The sequence below is a fragment of the Carcharhinus amblyrhynchos genome, chromosome 9, assembly GCF_965287045.1.
Source record: "Carcharhinus amblyrhynchos chromosome 9, sCarAmb.v2.hapA, whole genome shotgun sequence".
In the NCBI taxonomy this organism is placed as follows: Eukaryota; Metazoa; Chordata; class Chondrichthyes; order Carcharhiniformes; family Carcharhinidae; genus Carcharhinus; species Carcharhinus amblyrhynchos.
The window spans coordinates 64,488,933-64,503,242 of NC_137332.1; the positions used below are offsets into that span (position 1 = coordinate 64,488,933).

General features: G+C 41.8%; 1 protein-coding gene across 3 annotated transcripts in view; it reads left to right on the forward strand.

Moving 5' to 3' along the window:
• Nucleotides 1-14,310, forward strand: part of dennd1b (DENN/MADD domain containing 1B) — a 277,010-nt gene that overhangs the window by 211,850 nt on the left and 50,850 nt on the right. For all 3 annotated transcript variants that reach the window (XM_080195844.1, XM_080195845.1, XM_080195846.1), the window contains one exon: nt 4,987-5,088. In XM_080195844.1, coding sequence (XP_080051970.1) covers nt 4,987-5,088 — 102 coding nt within the window. The remainder of the gene's footprint in view (nt 1-4,986; nt 5,089-14,310) is intronic.

Consider the following 14,310-nt stretch of genomic DNA (forward strand, 5'->3'; position numbering starts at 1 on the left):
TGTTGTCGGTTTCAAATTAGCCTGCCACACCAATCACCTCTGACACTGGATCTGGCACTTCCTTGGTCTCCACCACCTTGTTCGGCACAGCTCTCTATGCGCGACCATTCAAGGCATTTGAGCTGCATCATTCTTAAATACCTTTATTTGACAACACCCCTGTGAAGCACCTTTGGATTATTTAGTACCTTAAAGGAACAGCATAAGTGTATGCGGTTGCTTAAATGCCCAAACTATCGCAGTTGCTTGCCTTGGATCTTACATAGGAATTCGGAGCAGAAGTGGGCAATTCACCTCTTCGAACCTGCTCTGCCATTCAATCCAATCATGGCAGATCTCTCCCTGGCCTCAAATCCACCTCCCCACCTGTTCTCCATAATCTCTAAAAGTGTGACCTCTTGTTTTAGATTGCCCCACAAGGGGAAACATTTGGCCTATGTTTACTTTTTCCATCCCTTTTAAAATTTTAGACACCTCGACCAGAGTCCCCTCTTCTAAACTCCAGCGAGTACAAGCCCAAACAGCTTAATCTTTCCTCATACATCAACAACTTCTGCATGTTTGTCGACAGAAATGCTTAAAATTTCAAACTAAAATATGTATCATCACTTTTTTCCAAAGAAAGAAAAAGTAGACATTGTTCTCCTTATCCATTCTGCATGTCTTCTAAGCCTTAACATATATCTAGAGTCAGTGTTCACATTCAAAAACTTGACACTTGTTTGCATGATAATTGGCTTTTCTTGCCAGTTTTCAGTGAAATGAGGCCAATAAAATCCTAAGATAAACAGGGTCATATCATAACCAGCACCAGGTCAATGATTGATATGACATTCTGGCATCAAAAATGGAAATACTGCTGATACTCCTCTATAAGATTGCTTGCAAGAGCTTCTCTATGGCTTAATACATTCCAAACCCCTGCTGTAATTTAGTAAATAATTTATAGGATTTTATTTTAACTCTGAGAGTTATACACATGGGGAAAGAGTTTAAGTTTAACCCTTTTTTAGGTAGGAAATTGAAAGCCAGTCTGTTGTCCTGCAGTATTTATAGAACTGCGTGGTGCTGAGATTGTGATCTGTCTATTTACTTGTAAATTTGTAATTGGGTATAGCAAATCCAGGGTTGAGGGGGATTTAAATAAATGATGGAGTTGGGGGGAACAAAGATTGTAACTTAAAATTATTTTTGTTATTGCTCAGCACTGTACAAGACACCTTTTCCAGCTTGGTGCCGGAAGATTTGTCACTTTCTAAAATGCCTTGATTTTTTTAAATTTAGCACTAAAATGCAACTTGTTTTGTTTACTGCACTGAAGATTTTCTAATAATTATTCTTTGAGTTAAAATATTTACATTCCTGTCGTTTTGGGGGTCACATTGTAATTAATTGGATTAACTCGTCTATAGCAGAAAGTCATTTTGGGAATTTTATTTTGAAATTGCCCTCAAGTCCAGTGGTTAGTACTGCTACCTCACAGTGCCAGGAACCTGATTTCGTTTCCCAGCTTGGGTCACTGTCTGTGCAGAGTCTGCACGTTCTCCCAGTGTCTGCATAGGCTTTATCTGGGTGCTCCAGTTTCCTTCCACAGTCTGGAAGAGTTAGGTGCATTGGCCATGCTAAATTCTTCCTTACTGTACCCAACAGGTGCTGTAATGTGGCGACTTGGGGATTTTCACAATAACTTCATTGCAGTGTTAATGTAAGCCTACTTGTGACAGTAATAAATAAACTAAAATTAAGTATCAACTTTTATGAAAGACTGGGAGAAATCCAGAGCAGTGGTTAGAACTGTTCTTTCCCTCTGACTTTCTAAAATACTCTTAACATTAAAGTTGAATTTTTCAGGTTATTCTGCATTGACTCATACTATTTGTCCTTTGTGTACAGCCAGCTATGAAAACTGTACTCCAGAGAGTCCTTCCAGTTTCCATTCCATTAGCATGGCCTGACTACCTGACAGAAATATAGGCTTTTGTAATGATTTATTATAATGTGTCATGAATAAACATTAAAATTCAAAGAATTCTTCATAATCCTATTTTTATGCATTTTACCTTGTATGCTATTTAAATTTGCATTTCAAGGACATTAAGTGTATATATTATCTAAATAGCTGTTTCATGTTTGAAGGTATTTGATGTATGGGGGTATCCATTTCATTTAGTTGAGATCCAGGTTATTTACAGATGTTCATTTTCTAACGTAAATTAAAAGCTTTCAGTGTTTAGTTTATTTCTCCTTTTCATAACATAATAAATATTGAATATTCTGTTGGTGCGCAGAGAAGCTATAATTGGCAGCAGCTCATATTACAGCTGTTATTTTGCTCCATTTGTCATTTCTGCAGTCAAGAACTCTATACTTTATTAACAGCTCAGTTTCAATGTAGCTAACAATGATCATCAGTAATAATACTTTACTGTAAGTATAGCAGTTTCCACTGATTTTCCTCAAAAAAGTGTATTGTATACTGTAAGCAGAACATATTTCCAGAATATGAAACTTGCCTTAAGCATCCCGTCTGAGTTTTATTGAGTTTTCATGTAGAAAAATTTCATTTTATAAATCAGAGTAAAACTGTCTCTGTTTATATCTATCACACCTGGGCTTCCTATTATTTGTAATGTGGAAATAAAAATTCTGTTTGTTAAAATTCCTTACTTACTAAGTACATTAGTATTTCTCATGTATTCGCACTGGTCTCCTGATAGACAAGTACAATTGTGAAACAAATTTGTTTTCATACTGGCAGCTGTCTTGTGTTCGGTTAAGGGAAACATGTAACCGTAATGAATAGGGGTGGCACGGTGGCACAGTGGTTAGCACTGCTGCTTGACAGCTCCAGGGACCTCGGTTTGATTCCCGGCTTGGGTCACTGTGCCAACTCCACAAAGACATTCTCCTCGTGTCTGCGTGGGTTTCCTCTGGGTGCTCGAGTTTTCCCCCCCACAGTCCAAAGATGTGCGGGTTTGGTTGATTGGCCATGCTAAAAATTGCCCCTTAGTGTCCTGAGATGTGTAGGTTAGAGGGATTAGTGGGTAAATATGTTGGGAAATGGGGGTAGGGCTTAGTTGGGATTGTGGTCAGTGCAGACTTGATGGGCCAATTTGCCTCTTTCTGTACTGTAAGGTTTCTATGATTCGAATAGTTAGGGCTCATGAGACAATTTAAGTCAACAGTTGTAAGTTCTGCTAGATACTAATTGGAACAGTAATGTATTGTATGCTGCCATTGCACACAAAAAGACATTTAATCACGTTTCATTGTGTACCTTCTCTACATACACCTACACTGCAGTCTGTAAGATGCAGCAGTTTACATTGATCGGCAAATTGCTTTACATTCTCATTCCGATGTCCTTTTTTTTAAACTGGGGAGGGTGGAATAGGGAGGAAAGGGAGAAGAGCCAACATTTCTGGCCAGTCTGCTCAGTGAGTTTCTGCATGCTATACCCTAGAGCTTTATTTTTAACATGGGGCTGGATTCTCCGACCTCACCCGCAGCTGGGATTCTCCAGTCCCGCTGCATTGAACGGAGATTTGGCTGAGTGTCACGTTCTCCGTTCTCACTTGTAGTGAGGTGTGAACAGCTGGAGAATTCTGGCCAAAGTCATCCAAGGGAATTGCAGTATGTGCAGGGATCTGATGGAAAACCCTCTTCACTTTACTTTCACTTGCTCATTTGGTCATGTATGCTGGCGTGATCTTCCTCAACTTCAGCAGGCAGCAGACTAATAGTTCACTGCACTATGACAGGCTTTGACTGGCAGATATCTTCTACTATTAAGCAGAATGTTAACCAACATTTAAAACACGTGATATTAAAAAAACTGAGGAAGTTCTTGAATGAAGAGAAGCTATTCTATTTTGTTGTAAATTTATAATGTACAAAGTGGTTTTCTGTGGCTCATTCTGCTCTGGTCTGTCACTTTGCAGTTTGAATCAAACAGGCTGAAAAATACTTCCCCAAAATGGCATAAACCAAACACTTTTAAATGTGAACAGTTAAGATGATCTGTTGTAAATATCTGCTTTCAAACCAATGTCATAAGATATTAATATTTGCCACCTCACACTCAACCCTCATTCAGATCAATGGTTGATTGATTAACTGTTGTATTCAAGTAACTTTTTAACAAAACACAAAAGAACTGCCAATTATGTTTAATACATATTTTCATAGTCACTATTGCCAGAAAGCAGGAGCATTTTGTTTAATCTGTGCATGACTGATAAAGTAGGAAGTTTCATAACACCAGATTAAAGTCCAACAGGTTTATTTGGAATCACAAGCTTTCAGAGCACAGCTGTTTCATCGGGTGAGAGCTCTTGCTGTTCCCACTTCACATCATAACTGATAAATGTAACAAATAGACAAAACTTTTTTAGTTGAGTCATTTTCAAACTTTTTTGTTTGTTTTTAAGAAATACATAGTTAGTATTTCAGATGAACTCAGAGTTGATCTTTCACCCTGAACCATATAGATCGAGAAGATGCTGAAATAGTTAATCTCATTTGAAGCAGTATTCTGGCAGTGATGTTTCCCTCAAGTTGCTGGGTCATGGTTAAAAACAATCTTCCTCCTGTGATGTGGTGCTGTGAGAGAAATGGAGCAGCCTGAGATGCATCTGTCAGCCCAACAATACTATATGTCAGGGCTAAGACTTAAGTGGGGACTGAGTGAGGTAGTGGGTGAGCGAAAGCTTCTTGTGAAACTGTATGAACAAGTTAAGAAGGGCGTAAGTCAGCAGGATGGGAGAAAATACAGAGAGGAGTAACACAAATGGACTTCATTCACTGTGTTTGATGAGTTAAAGTCTTGACCAGCTCCCTTGCTCTATTTTTGGACTAACAGGGGACCTGCTCCAATTCTTCAATGCAGCTGAATTGAATAAATGGCATTAGAAAAATTGATGCGGTGGTTTGTTCAAGAGTAAAACTATATTTAAAGTTAATGCTGTGAATGTTGTTTAATTTCAGGGAGAGCCAATCACGTTTTGCGAGGAAAGTTATGTTGCCCATCGTTCTAGCACTATAAAACACTTTCTTCAAAATGCGGTACAGCTTCAACTATTTAAACAGGTAAAGAATGCATATTTGTGTATGGTGAGATTGTGGGGGGTAAGTTATTTTCGAGAATAATTTTGTACAACATAGCGCGCACATGTCTTAATTTAAGGTATGGAAGCACTAAAGAAAGTGCAACAAATATCTACAAGGCAAGAATTCTGAGTTTGTAGCGATCAAGAAGGAATTAATAGGCTGCGTTTTTTCTCCAGTGAAGAACAGGCTGGTTAGTAACCTAATAGACCTCATCAAAATTGAGAGTTTGATAGGTTCGTGTAAAGGTGATATTTGAGAAATCCAAAGCAAAGGATCACAAATATAAATAAATCTTAATAAAGGCTTTAAGGAAGTGATTAGAATGTGGGATTTGTTACCAAGTGAGATGCTTGAGGCAATTAGCATAAATGTATGAGGGAGAAATGCTGATAATGACATGAGGCTGGGTGAGAATGAGCATTAATGGTCATCCAGGTGCTGGAGTTCCATTGACAGGCATCACATTGGAGGGTGACAGGGACATGGTTGGTCTGTAGAAAGAAATCAGCACCGGGGGTGGTGCAATGTGAAGTTTGACTCAGGTTGCATATCAGGTGCTGAATTTTCAAGAAACATTGGGATCAGAGGCTGGTTGGGTGACAGTTTGACACTATCGTGTTGGTGTGGCACCACAAGCCATTTTCAGAGAGACAGTGGACCCCCCACCAATCACATGCAGAGTGGCAGCAGACACTCCCTTTCTTCCCACCTCACTGATCACATGCAAAATGGCAGTGGACCCCCCCCCCCCGCCACTCCCACCAGAGAACCACCTGACCCATTACCTCCCCACCAGTGAGCCACCTGGCTCACCATTCCCCCTCAGCCCCCTCCACCCCCCATCCCGAGAGCCATCTGACCAGCCTCCCTACCCCCCCTACCAGAGAGCGATCTGACCTGCCTCCCTTTTTCCCACCTCCACACTAAAGAGCCATTTCTGAACTTACCTCCTCCGAAGCTGGAGTGCCCGAATCAGACCTTTGCACGCCATGACTGTTTCGTGCTGAATCTGGATGGGTGAACATGCTGGTAAGGGGGCAGTCAGTAAGTTTGGGCGTGTAGCCTATTAAATCAATTTAAATGCATGCAAATGCATTTAAATTGACATTGCACCCATTTTGGGCATGGTCCCGAGGGTGGCCATTTTCACCCCTTGGTAATGGGGGAACGGACATGGAAGTGGGCATGGATTACGCTACATGCCTCACGCCCGACTTTACCAAGTTTTTGCGCCTGAAAACAGCGCAACTTGATGATAAAATCAGGCCCATTGTGGAAGAAAATAAAAGCTTCTTCACATCACCTCAAATCAGTGTCTTCAGGTTACCAACCCTTCTGCCACTCAAACTTGTTTCACCTTCTTTACGCTTAGCAAAATCGTTCACAATTTTGTACACCTCATCAAAATCCCCTCTTCACCTTCTTTTGCTCGAAGGAGAAACCAAACTTCTGCAGTCTCTTTACAGAACTGAAGCACCTTATCCCTGGTAGCATCCCAGTAAATCGCTCTACAGCACCTTTGAACTGTTTGGTGTCCAGACTTAAACATTCAATTCCAGATGCAGTTTAACCAACATTTACAATGGTTCAGCATAACTTCCTTGCTATAATAATTAAAATTTGACATGTTTTGAAATTAAACTCCAAACTTTATTGAGGTAAATTTGAAAGACACTGGGGGAGAGTCATTTCATTACTTAACTAACCTGATGCATTCCAGGAATCGTGCATGTATGTACACAGATTGCAGGGTGCCTTAAGTTGCCAGAGTCACTGCTCTGGGGAACAAAATGTGGGGCGATATAAAGTTTAAGTTGAAAAATTTATGCAAAGACTTGCATATCATTGGTCATAAATTTCCTGCTTGTTGTCTCTAAAATGGTACATACACATTAGAGCCAGGCTTGGGCTACACCGCCCTCGAGCCTACTCTGCCATTCAGTAAGATCATGGCTGATCTGTTTGTAACCTCAACCCCAAATTCCTTTCAAGCCCTTGTTAATCAAGAATCTACATTAATCAAGAATCTACGCTGTTTAAAAAAGGTAGCAGGCAAAAGGCAAGGAATTATAGGCCAGTTAGTTTAACGTCTGTTGTTGGAAAAATGCTTGAATCCGTCATCAAAGAAGAAATAACAAGGCACCTAGAGAAGAATTGTTTGATAGAGCAGACACAGCACGGATTCGTTAAGGGGAAGTCGTGTGTGACAAATTTATTGGAATTCTATGAGGATGTGACTAGTGCAGTAGACAGAGGGGAACCGGTGGATGTGGTGTTTCTCGATTTTTTCAGAAGGTGTTTGATAAGGTGCCACACAAAAGGTTGCTTCAGAAGGTTAGGGTGCATGGAGTTGGGGGTAAGGCGTTAGCGTGGATAGAGGATTGGTTGTCTAATAGGAAGCAGAGAGTTGGTATCAATGGATGCTATTCTGATTGGCGGTTGGTGACTAGTGGAGTGCCACAAGGATCGGTGCTGGGCCTCAGCTATTTACCATTTATATAGATGATCTGGAGGAGGGGGCTGAGTGTAGGGTGTCAAAATTTGCTGATGACACAAAGATGAGTCGAAAAGCAAATTGTGCGGAGGGTGTGGAAAGTCTACAGAGGGATCTAGATGGGCTGAGCGAGTGGGCGAGGACCTGGCAGATGGAGTACAATGTTAGCAAGTAGGAGGGATTACAATTTAAAGGGCGAAAAGCTGCAGCATGCTAGAGGATTGGTTGTCTAATAGGAAGCAGAGAGTTGGTATCAATGGATGCTATTCTGATTGGCGGTTGGTGACTAGTGGAGTGCCACAAGGATCGGTGCTGGGCCTCAGCTATTTACCATTTATATAGATGATCTGGAGGAGGGGGCTGAGTGTAGGGTGTCAAAATTTGCTGATGACACAAAGATGAGTCGAAAAGCAAATTGTGCGGAGGGTGTGGAAAGTCTACAGAGGGATCTAGATAGGCTGAGTGAGTGGGCGAGGACCTGGCAGATGGAGTACAATGTTAGCAAGTAGGAGGGATTACAATTTAAAGGGCGAAAAGCTGCAGCATGCTATGGTGCAGAGGGACCTGGGGGTCCTTGTGCATGAATCGCAAAAACCCAGTCTGCAGGTGCAGCAGGTGATCAAGAAGGCGAATGGGATGCTGGCCTTTATAGCAAGGGGGATAGAATATAAAAGCAGGGAGGTCTTGCTGCAACTGTACAGGGTACTGGTGAGGCCGCAGCTGGAGTACTGTGTGCAGTTTTGGTCGCCGCACTTGCGCAAGGATATCTTGGCCTTGGAGGGAGTGCAGAGGAGGTTCACTAGGCTGATACTGGAGATGAGGGGGTTGGACTATGAAGAGAGACTAAATAGACTGGGTCTGTACTCGTTGGAGTTTAGAAGGATGAGGGGGGATCTTATAGAGATGTATAAGATAATGAAGGGGATGGATAGGGTAGAAGTAGAGAGATTCTTCCCACTCAGAAAGGACAGCAGGACTAGAGGGCACAGCCTCAAGATAAGGGGGGGCGGGGGCAGTTTAGATCAGAGTTGAGGAGGAACTTCTTCACTCAAAGGGTGGTGAATCTCTGGAATTCTCTGCCCGTTGAAGTGGTGGAGGCTACCTCGCTAAATATATTTAAGACACGGGTAGATAGGTTTTTGGTAGACAAGGGAATTAAGGGTTATGGGGAGAAAGCGGGAAAGTGGAACTGAGCCACTTCAGATCAGCCATGATCTTATTGAATGGCGGGGCAGGCTAGATGGCCTACTCCTGCTCCTATTTTTTACGTTCTTATGTTTTATGTACGTGGCTCTGCCATAAAAACATTCAAAGACTCGGTTTCCGATGCCTTTTGAGGAAAAGTCCCCCAGAGATTCATGGCTCTGAGATAAAAACATTCTCCTCATCTTTGTCCAAAGTGAGCAACACCTTATTTTAAATAATGATCCCTTGTTCGAGATTCTCCGACAGAAGGAAGTATCCTCTCCACATCCATCCTGTCAATGTCCCTTGGGATCTTAAAGGTTTGGTCAAGTCGCCTCTTACCCTTCTAAATTCGAATGGGTGTTAACCTAATCTGTCCAGCCTTTCCTCATAGGACAACCCACCCATCAGTGTAGTAAACTGGGCAATCATTCCCTACATCAACCGTATTTCTTTGTGAATCTAACCTATTGCTAAAACCGCCATTTGTCTGTGATGTTGAGCCATTTTTAAAAAAAGACATTGGGAGGAATTTTCCTGGCCTGCCCTCCGTGGAAATCATAGCAGACGGGAGGGAAGCGTGGACCATGCCAAGGTCCTCTGAACTTAGGTGGGATTTTCTGGTTTTGGGGTGAACGTGGCCAGAAAATCTGGCCCTCTTTCTCATGTCAAATCTTCATCTCCATTTGTCAACTTTTGCATATTTTTAATTTAGGAGCATTCAGGCATTTAATGATTCTTATTGATTGGCTGTTTGCTTTTAACAGTGATGATAAGGTTGTACGCTTGAGAAATATCACTTCAAATTTGAGTTCTTACAAATTTGTTGATTAGAAGTTGCAATAAGAAAATGAGTATTTAGCTAATTTCTGGGGAAATATGCACCTGTATTGCTGGAAAAAAAAGTTCAACAATTATTTGGACATTGATGATTTGCAGTCCTGGAGCAGACTGATGTAGCTTGGTCGTATGTGGAGACTGATCGTTAATCAAGTGCTATCTTATGACAGAAGAGAATTTTTTGAGTTGGTATGATAGTAACCTGCACTTAAAAGACTTCCCGGCCCTGTAGTAGCTCAGTTGTTATTATCTCATTCTACTTAAAAATGAAATCCAGTAAAATAGCACTGATCTGACCATGAACCAAGGCCGTGGTTCTTGGAGAAAGGCCCATTCAGAATAAATGGGACTCTGTCCAATGAAGACCCGGATTATCAGTCTGGCTTCCATCACTTGTGTCCCATGTACTGCTGCCATTGTTTTAATTTACAGGAATTTAACTTGTTCCATATCAACAACTGAATTCGTTGCCTCTGATTACAACTACTGAGCACATTAATTAGAGTCAATCTTGGCAGTCCAGTGAACTTCTTCCTTGTCATTTGTCCTGAATTTAATTCAGATATTGTACTTATTTCTGTTTAGTTTCTTGGGCAAGTGCAGAAATATTTTTCACCAGTCCCATCTTGTACAAAACAAGTAACTTTATAATTAAAACCTATTAAAACTTTGGACAGTTTTCACATTTGGAGAAGTATGAATTAGGTCATTGCAAGGTTTCTACACACTACATGCTTGAAGACTTATCCTGATAGTTGATTTGAATTTTTCTGACATTCTTTCATGGCATTTTGGCATCGTTGGCTAGGCCAGCGTTTGTTGTCCATCCCTTAACTATCCTTGAGAAATTGACAGGGCTAATAGGAAATTTTGGATGGGATGATGCATCATATGACAAACGTTTTCCAGTACCTTTAACGATATTCTTTATTTATGGCTTGTATCTTTCAAACTTTGCGGTTTAAAAACTGCTAGCTTTGGAAACCTACGCCAGGGTGCTCTAATTTTGTTGTTTTTAGTCATTCAACAATTGTTTTGCTTGTTAAACATTTCAGTGCATGTTTGCTGCAGAAAGTCCCAGTTTAATATTTTAAGCATTAACATCACTTCTCATTGGAACACATTTTTTCCACCTTCAGTATTTCGTGCAGAGGTGTTGTGCTCTGAAACAGTTATTCACAAAAGTGATGTGAGAAATTTGATGACGGGATTAATAATCTAAATGCCAATTAGCATCCTCCCAGATAGTAAATGGAATTCACTTGATCAATTCATTTGTTCTGCTGAATAACTAAGTAAAATTAGAACCAATTGTGTTACTTCAGTTAAATTGTTTCACCACCTTAATTATGTCATAACAGTTGGAAACATTGGTTTGAGTATCAAAGGCATAAAACAATGTTGCACAAACATGGCTACCTTAATAGTATTTCTGAAGTAAGTTGCATGTTTTTTAAGTGCAGTGCAAAAGCACTCCATAAATTTCCTGATAAAACTATATTTGCAGAGCGCATGAGGAATGTTGCTAGTTTGTTATTTCTTTTTTTAATCCGTGACGCACGAATACACTTTATTTTTATGATTCTGCATACTGCTATGTCTGTTTTATGCTTTGATGAATTTCTGTTTTAATATCAAAGGTATGTAAAGAAAGATAAATTATGGCATTGATCTGCCAAGAAATTGTGATAGCGCTTGAGGTTTTTTCTGACATTTAGTTATTAGGACCAATATTCTTTTGTTAACTTACTGGAGAGTTGTGAGGAAAACACTGCTACTTTATTGCTCATTCATGACATGTGGGAGTTGATGATTAGGCCAGCATTTATTTCTCATTCTAATTGCCCTTGAAGAGGTGGTAGTAATCCACCTTCTTGAACCACGGTGCTGTTAGGAAGGGTTCAAGAATTTTGATCCAGCAGCAGTGAAGGAACGTCAATATATTTCCAAGTTAGGATGCTATGTGACTTGGAGGGGAAATTACAGCTGGTGGTGTTCTCGTGTATTTGCCGCCCTTGTCCTTCTGTGTGGTAGAGGTTGCAGGTTTGGAAGCTGCTCTTGAAGGAACCTTGGTGTGTTGCTGCAGTACATCTTGTAGATGGTACAAACTGCTGCCAGTGTGTGTGTTGGTGAAGGGATTGAATATTTAAAGTGGTGAATGGGGTGCCAATCAAGCAGGCTGCTTTGTCCTAGATGGTACCAATCTTTTTGAGTGTCGCTGGAGCTGCACCGATCTAGGCAATTGGAGAGTATGTTTTTAAGACTCCTCTGACTCGTGCTTTGTAGATGGTGAATAGGCTTTAGGGAGTCAGAAGGTGAGTCCCAAAATTCCCAGTCTCTGAATTGCTCACCCAGCCACAGGTACTCTGCTCATCGATATGACCTGATAACCAATAGAGAAAGATCTCACATTGACATTGGCCTGGGCCTCTCTTCTGATTAATTTGAGACCAGACGTCAGGACCCCATGGAAGTCCTGGCTCACTGTCACCATGGGAGTTGTCCACCATGTTTGTAAGCCTGATGGGCAATTCCTGTGCTCTCCAGGAAAGTTCTCTGACACCGAGTTTGAGTTGGAGACTCTCTGAATAGTTTCTGCATGCTAACCTGGATAGTTACCCAGTCCAACTCCTTGATAACTATACAGCTGACCCCCCAGTCACTTAAACATCTTTGACCCCTGAACTGACCACCCCCCCCCCCAAACAATTTCACTAGCTCCTTACATGACATCCTGAACCACTCACCCACTTTGCCACCCCACCTACTTACCCCACCCACCCTACTCACTTATCTCTCCCACACTACCCATTCACTTAGTTGTCCACTAACCCAGTCACCAACATTTACACTGAACAGTTAATCTTGCCATCAGGTAGCTAGTGCAGTGCAAAGGGGATGTGCAATCTGCACTGACTCTCTCTGTGACTCACGGCATGGATTATTGGGTTGTGTGTTCTTCTGCATTGTGGATTGGAAGCCTGGCCTTTCCAGATTTATTCACTGGGTAGCTGTCAGTCTGATCAGCATCTGACGCAGCAGTTCTAATGCTGGTCAGAACACTTCGGCCATTGTTTACATCGCTACTATTGATTTGTATTCTCAGAATTGATTTGTATGCAGCTGGTAGCACTCTCGGTCCTGGAGTTAAACATTGCGGATTCAAGTCCCATGTCAAGGTTTGAGCCCCAAAATAAAAGCTGACCCTCTAGTGCAGTACTGACAGAGTACCACAATGTCAGAGGTGTTTTGTCTTTGATATGAGACATTAAAGAGGCCCTACCTGACCTCTCAAATGGACTTGAAAGACCCCAAGTCAATACTTTGAACACGAGTTATCCCTTCTTGGCAAATACCTAGCCTGGAATGAGTACTACAAAAGCTGATTTTTGGGTCATTACCCTGTTATCATTTGTGGGAACAAATTTCCTGAATTGCAACAGTGGGATTTTCTGCTGGTGCCTGCCATGGCAGGTCAGAAACGTGCCAAAGGACAATGTGACCCTTACTTGCATCCCGTTAATAGAATGTAGATGAAGGCCAGCAGGAAAATACGCCAGTGTGAAACACATTCATACAACATGGCGCACAGATGTCAGGACACATCTGCACAATGCCAGGGGCTGCCAGAAAAGTGGGTGCAGAACCCTGGACCCTGGAAGAGCACAGCAGTGGGTCAGAGGAGCATTCACAGGTAGTGCTTCCAGATTAGGTGCCCTGGAGGGGGTCCATCTTCCAGCCTCAATGTTTCTGGCAATCCATCTTCACTCTCAGGAGGCCCACCTTTTCTCAGTAGTGAGTCAGACAGGTTGGATCCTTTTCAATGTGGCAGCCAGACATGATGGCGGTCTACATACCATCCAGGCCTGCCTGCCACTCAATCCGTTATGAGACACCTGGGTATGTAATTGATGAGGCCAGGGTCAGATGATTTGGTGTGTTTTCCCACTGGCTTCCACAGCAAGAAACACTCCACATTCCTGCCCCTGCCACAGGACTAAGTCTTATGGGCAAATTCCACCCAGTGAGTCAGGCCAACTTAGAGATCAGTGAACTATGTCGAATATCTGTTATTTTATGGAAGTGACAATTATTTCCCCTGTAAGCTTAGGCAGTCATTTTTGGTCTTCTAACTGTGACAAAACTGCACAGCCAAAAAGAATGCAAGTTCATTGATGTTGACCTGAACCGTTAACTCTAGTTTCTCTCACCACAGATGCTGCCAGACCAGAATATCTCTGATGTTTTCTGTCTGATGCTCAGTGCCTGCACTATTTTGCTTTTGTATTAATGCACAGCCAAATTCTGTTTTCTCCTGGAATCCATAGATGTGGCAAACCAACTGGAGATGAGGATCAAGGCAAAATACAATGGATTCTCGGATCTGAAACAGAACAGAAGATTCTACAAAATCTCAGCAGGTCTGACAGCATCCATGGAGAGAGAATAGAGCCAACGTTCTGAGTCTGGACGATCCTGCTCTGACTAAGATTGAACTTGAAAACGTTGGCTGTGCTGTCTTTCCACAGATGCTGTCAGACTGCTGAGACTTTCCAGCATTTTCTGTTTCTGTAGAGATGACGCTCAGTGGCTTGCTTTCTGCCCATTCATCAAAAGCTGCTGCACCCAATGGTGCTGTCCGCACTGCTGCAAGATGAGATCGGCTAAATTGCTGAATCATT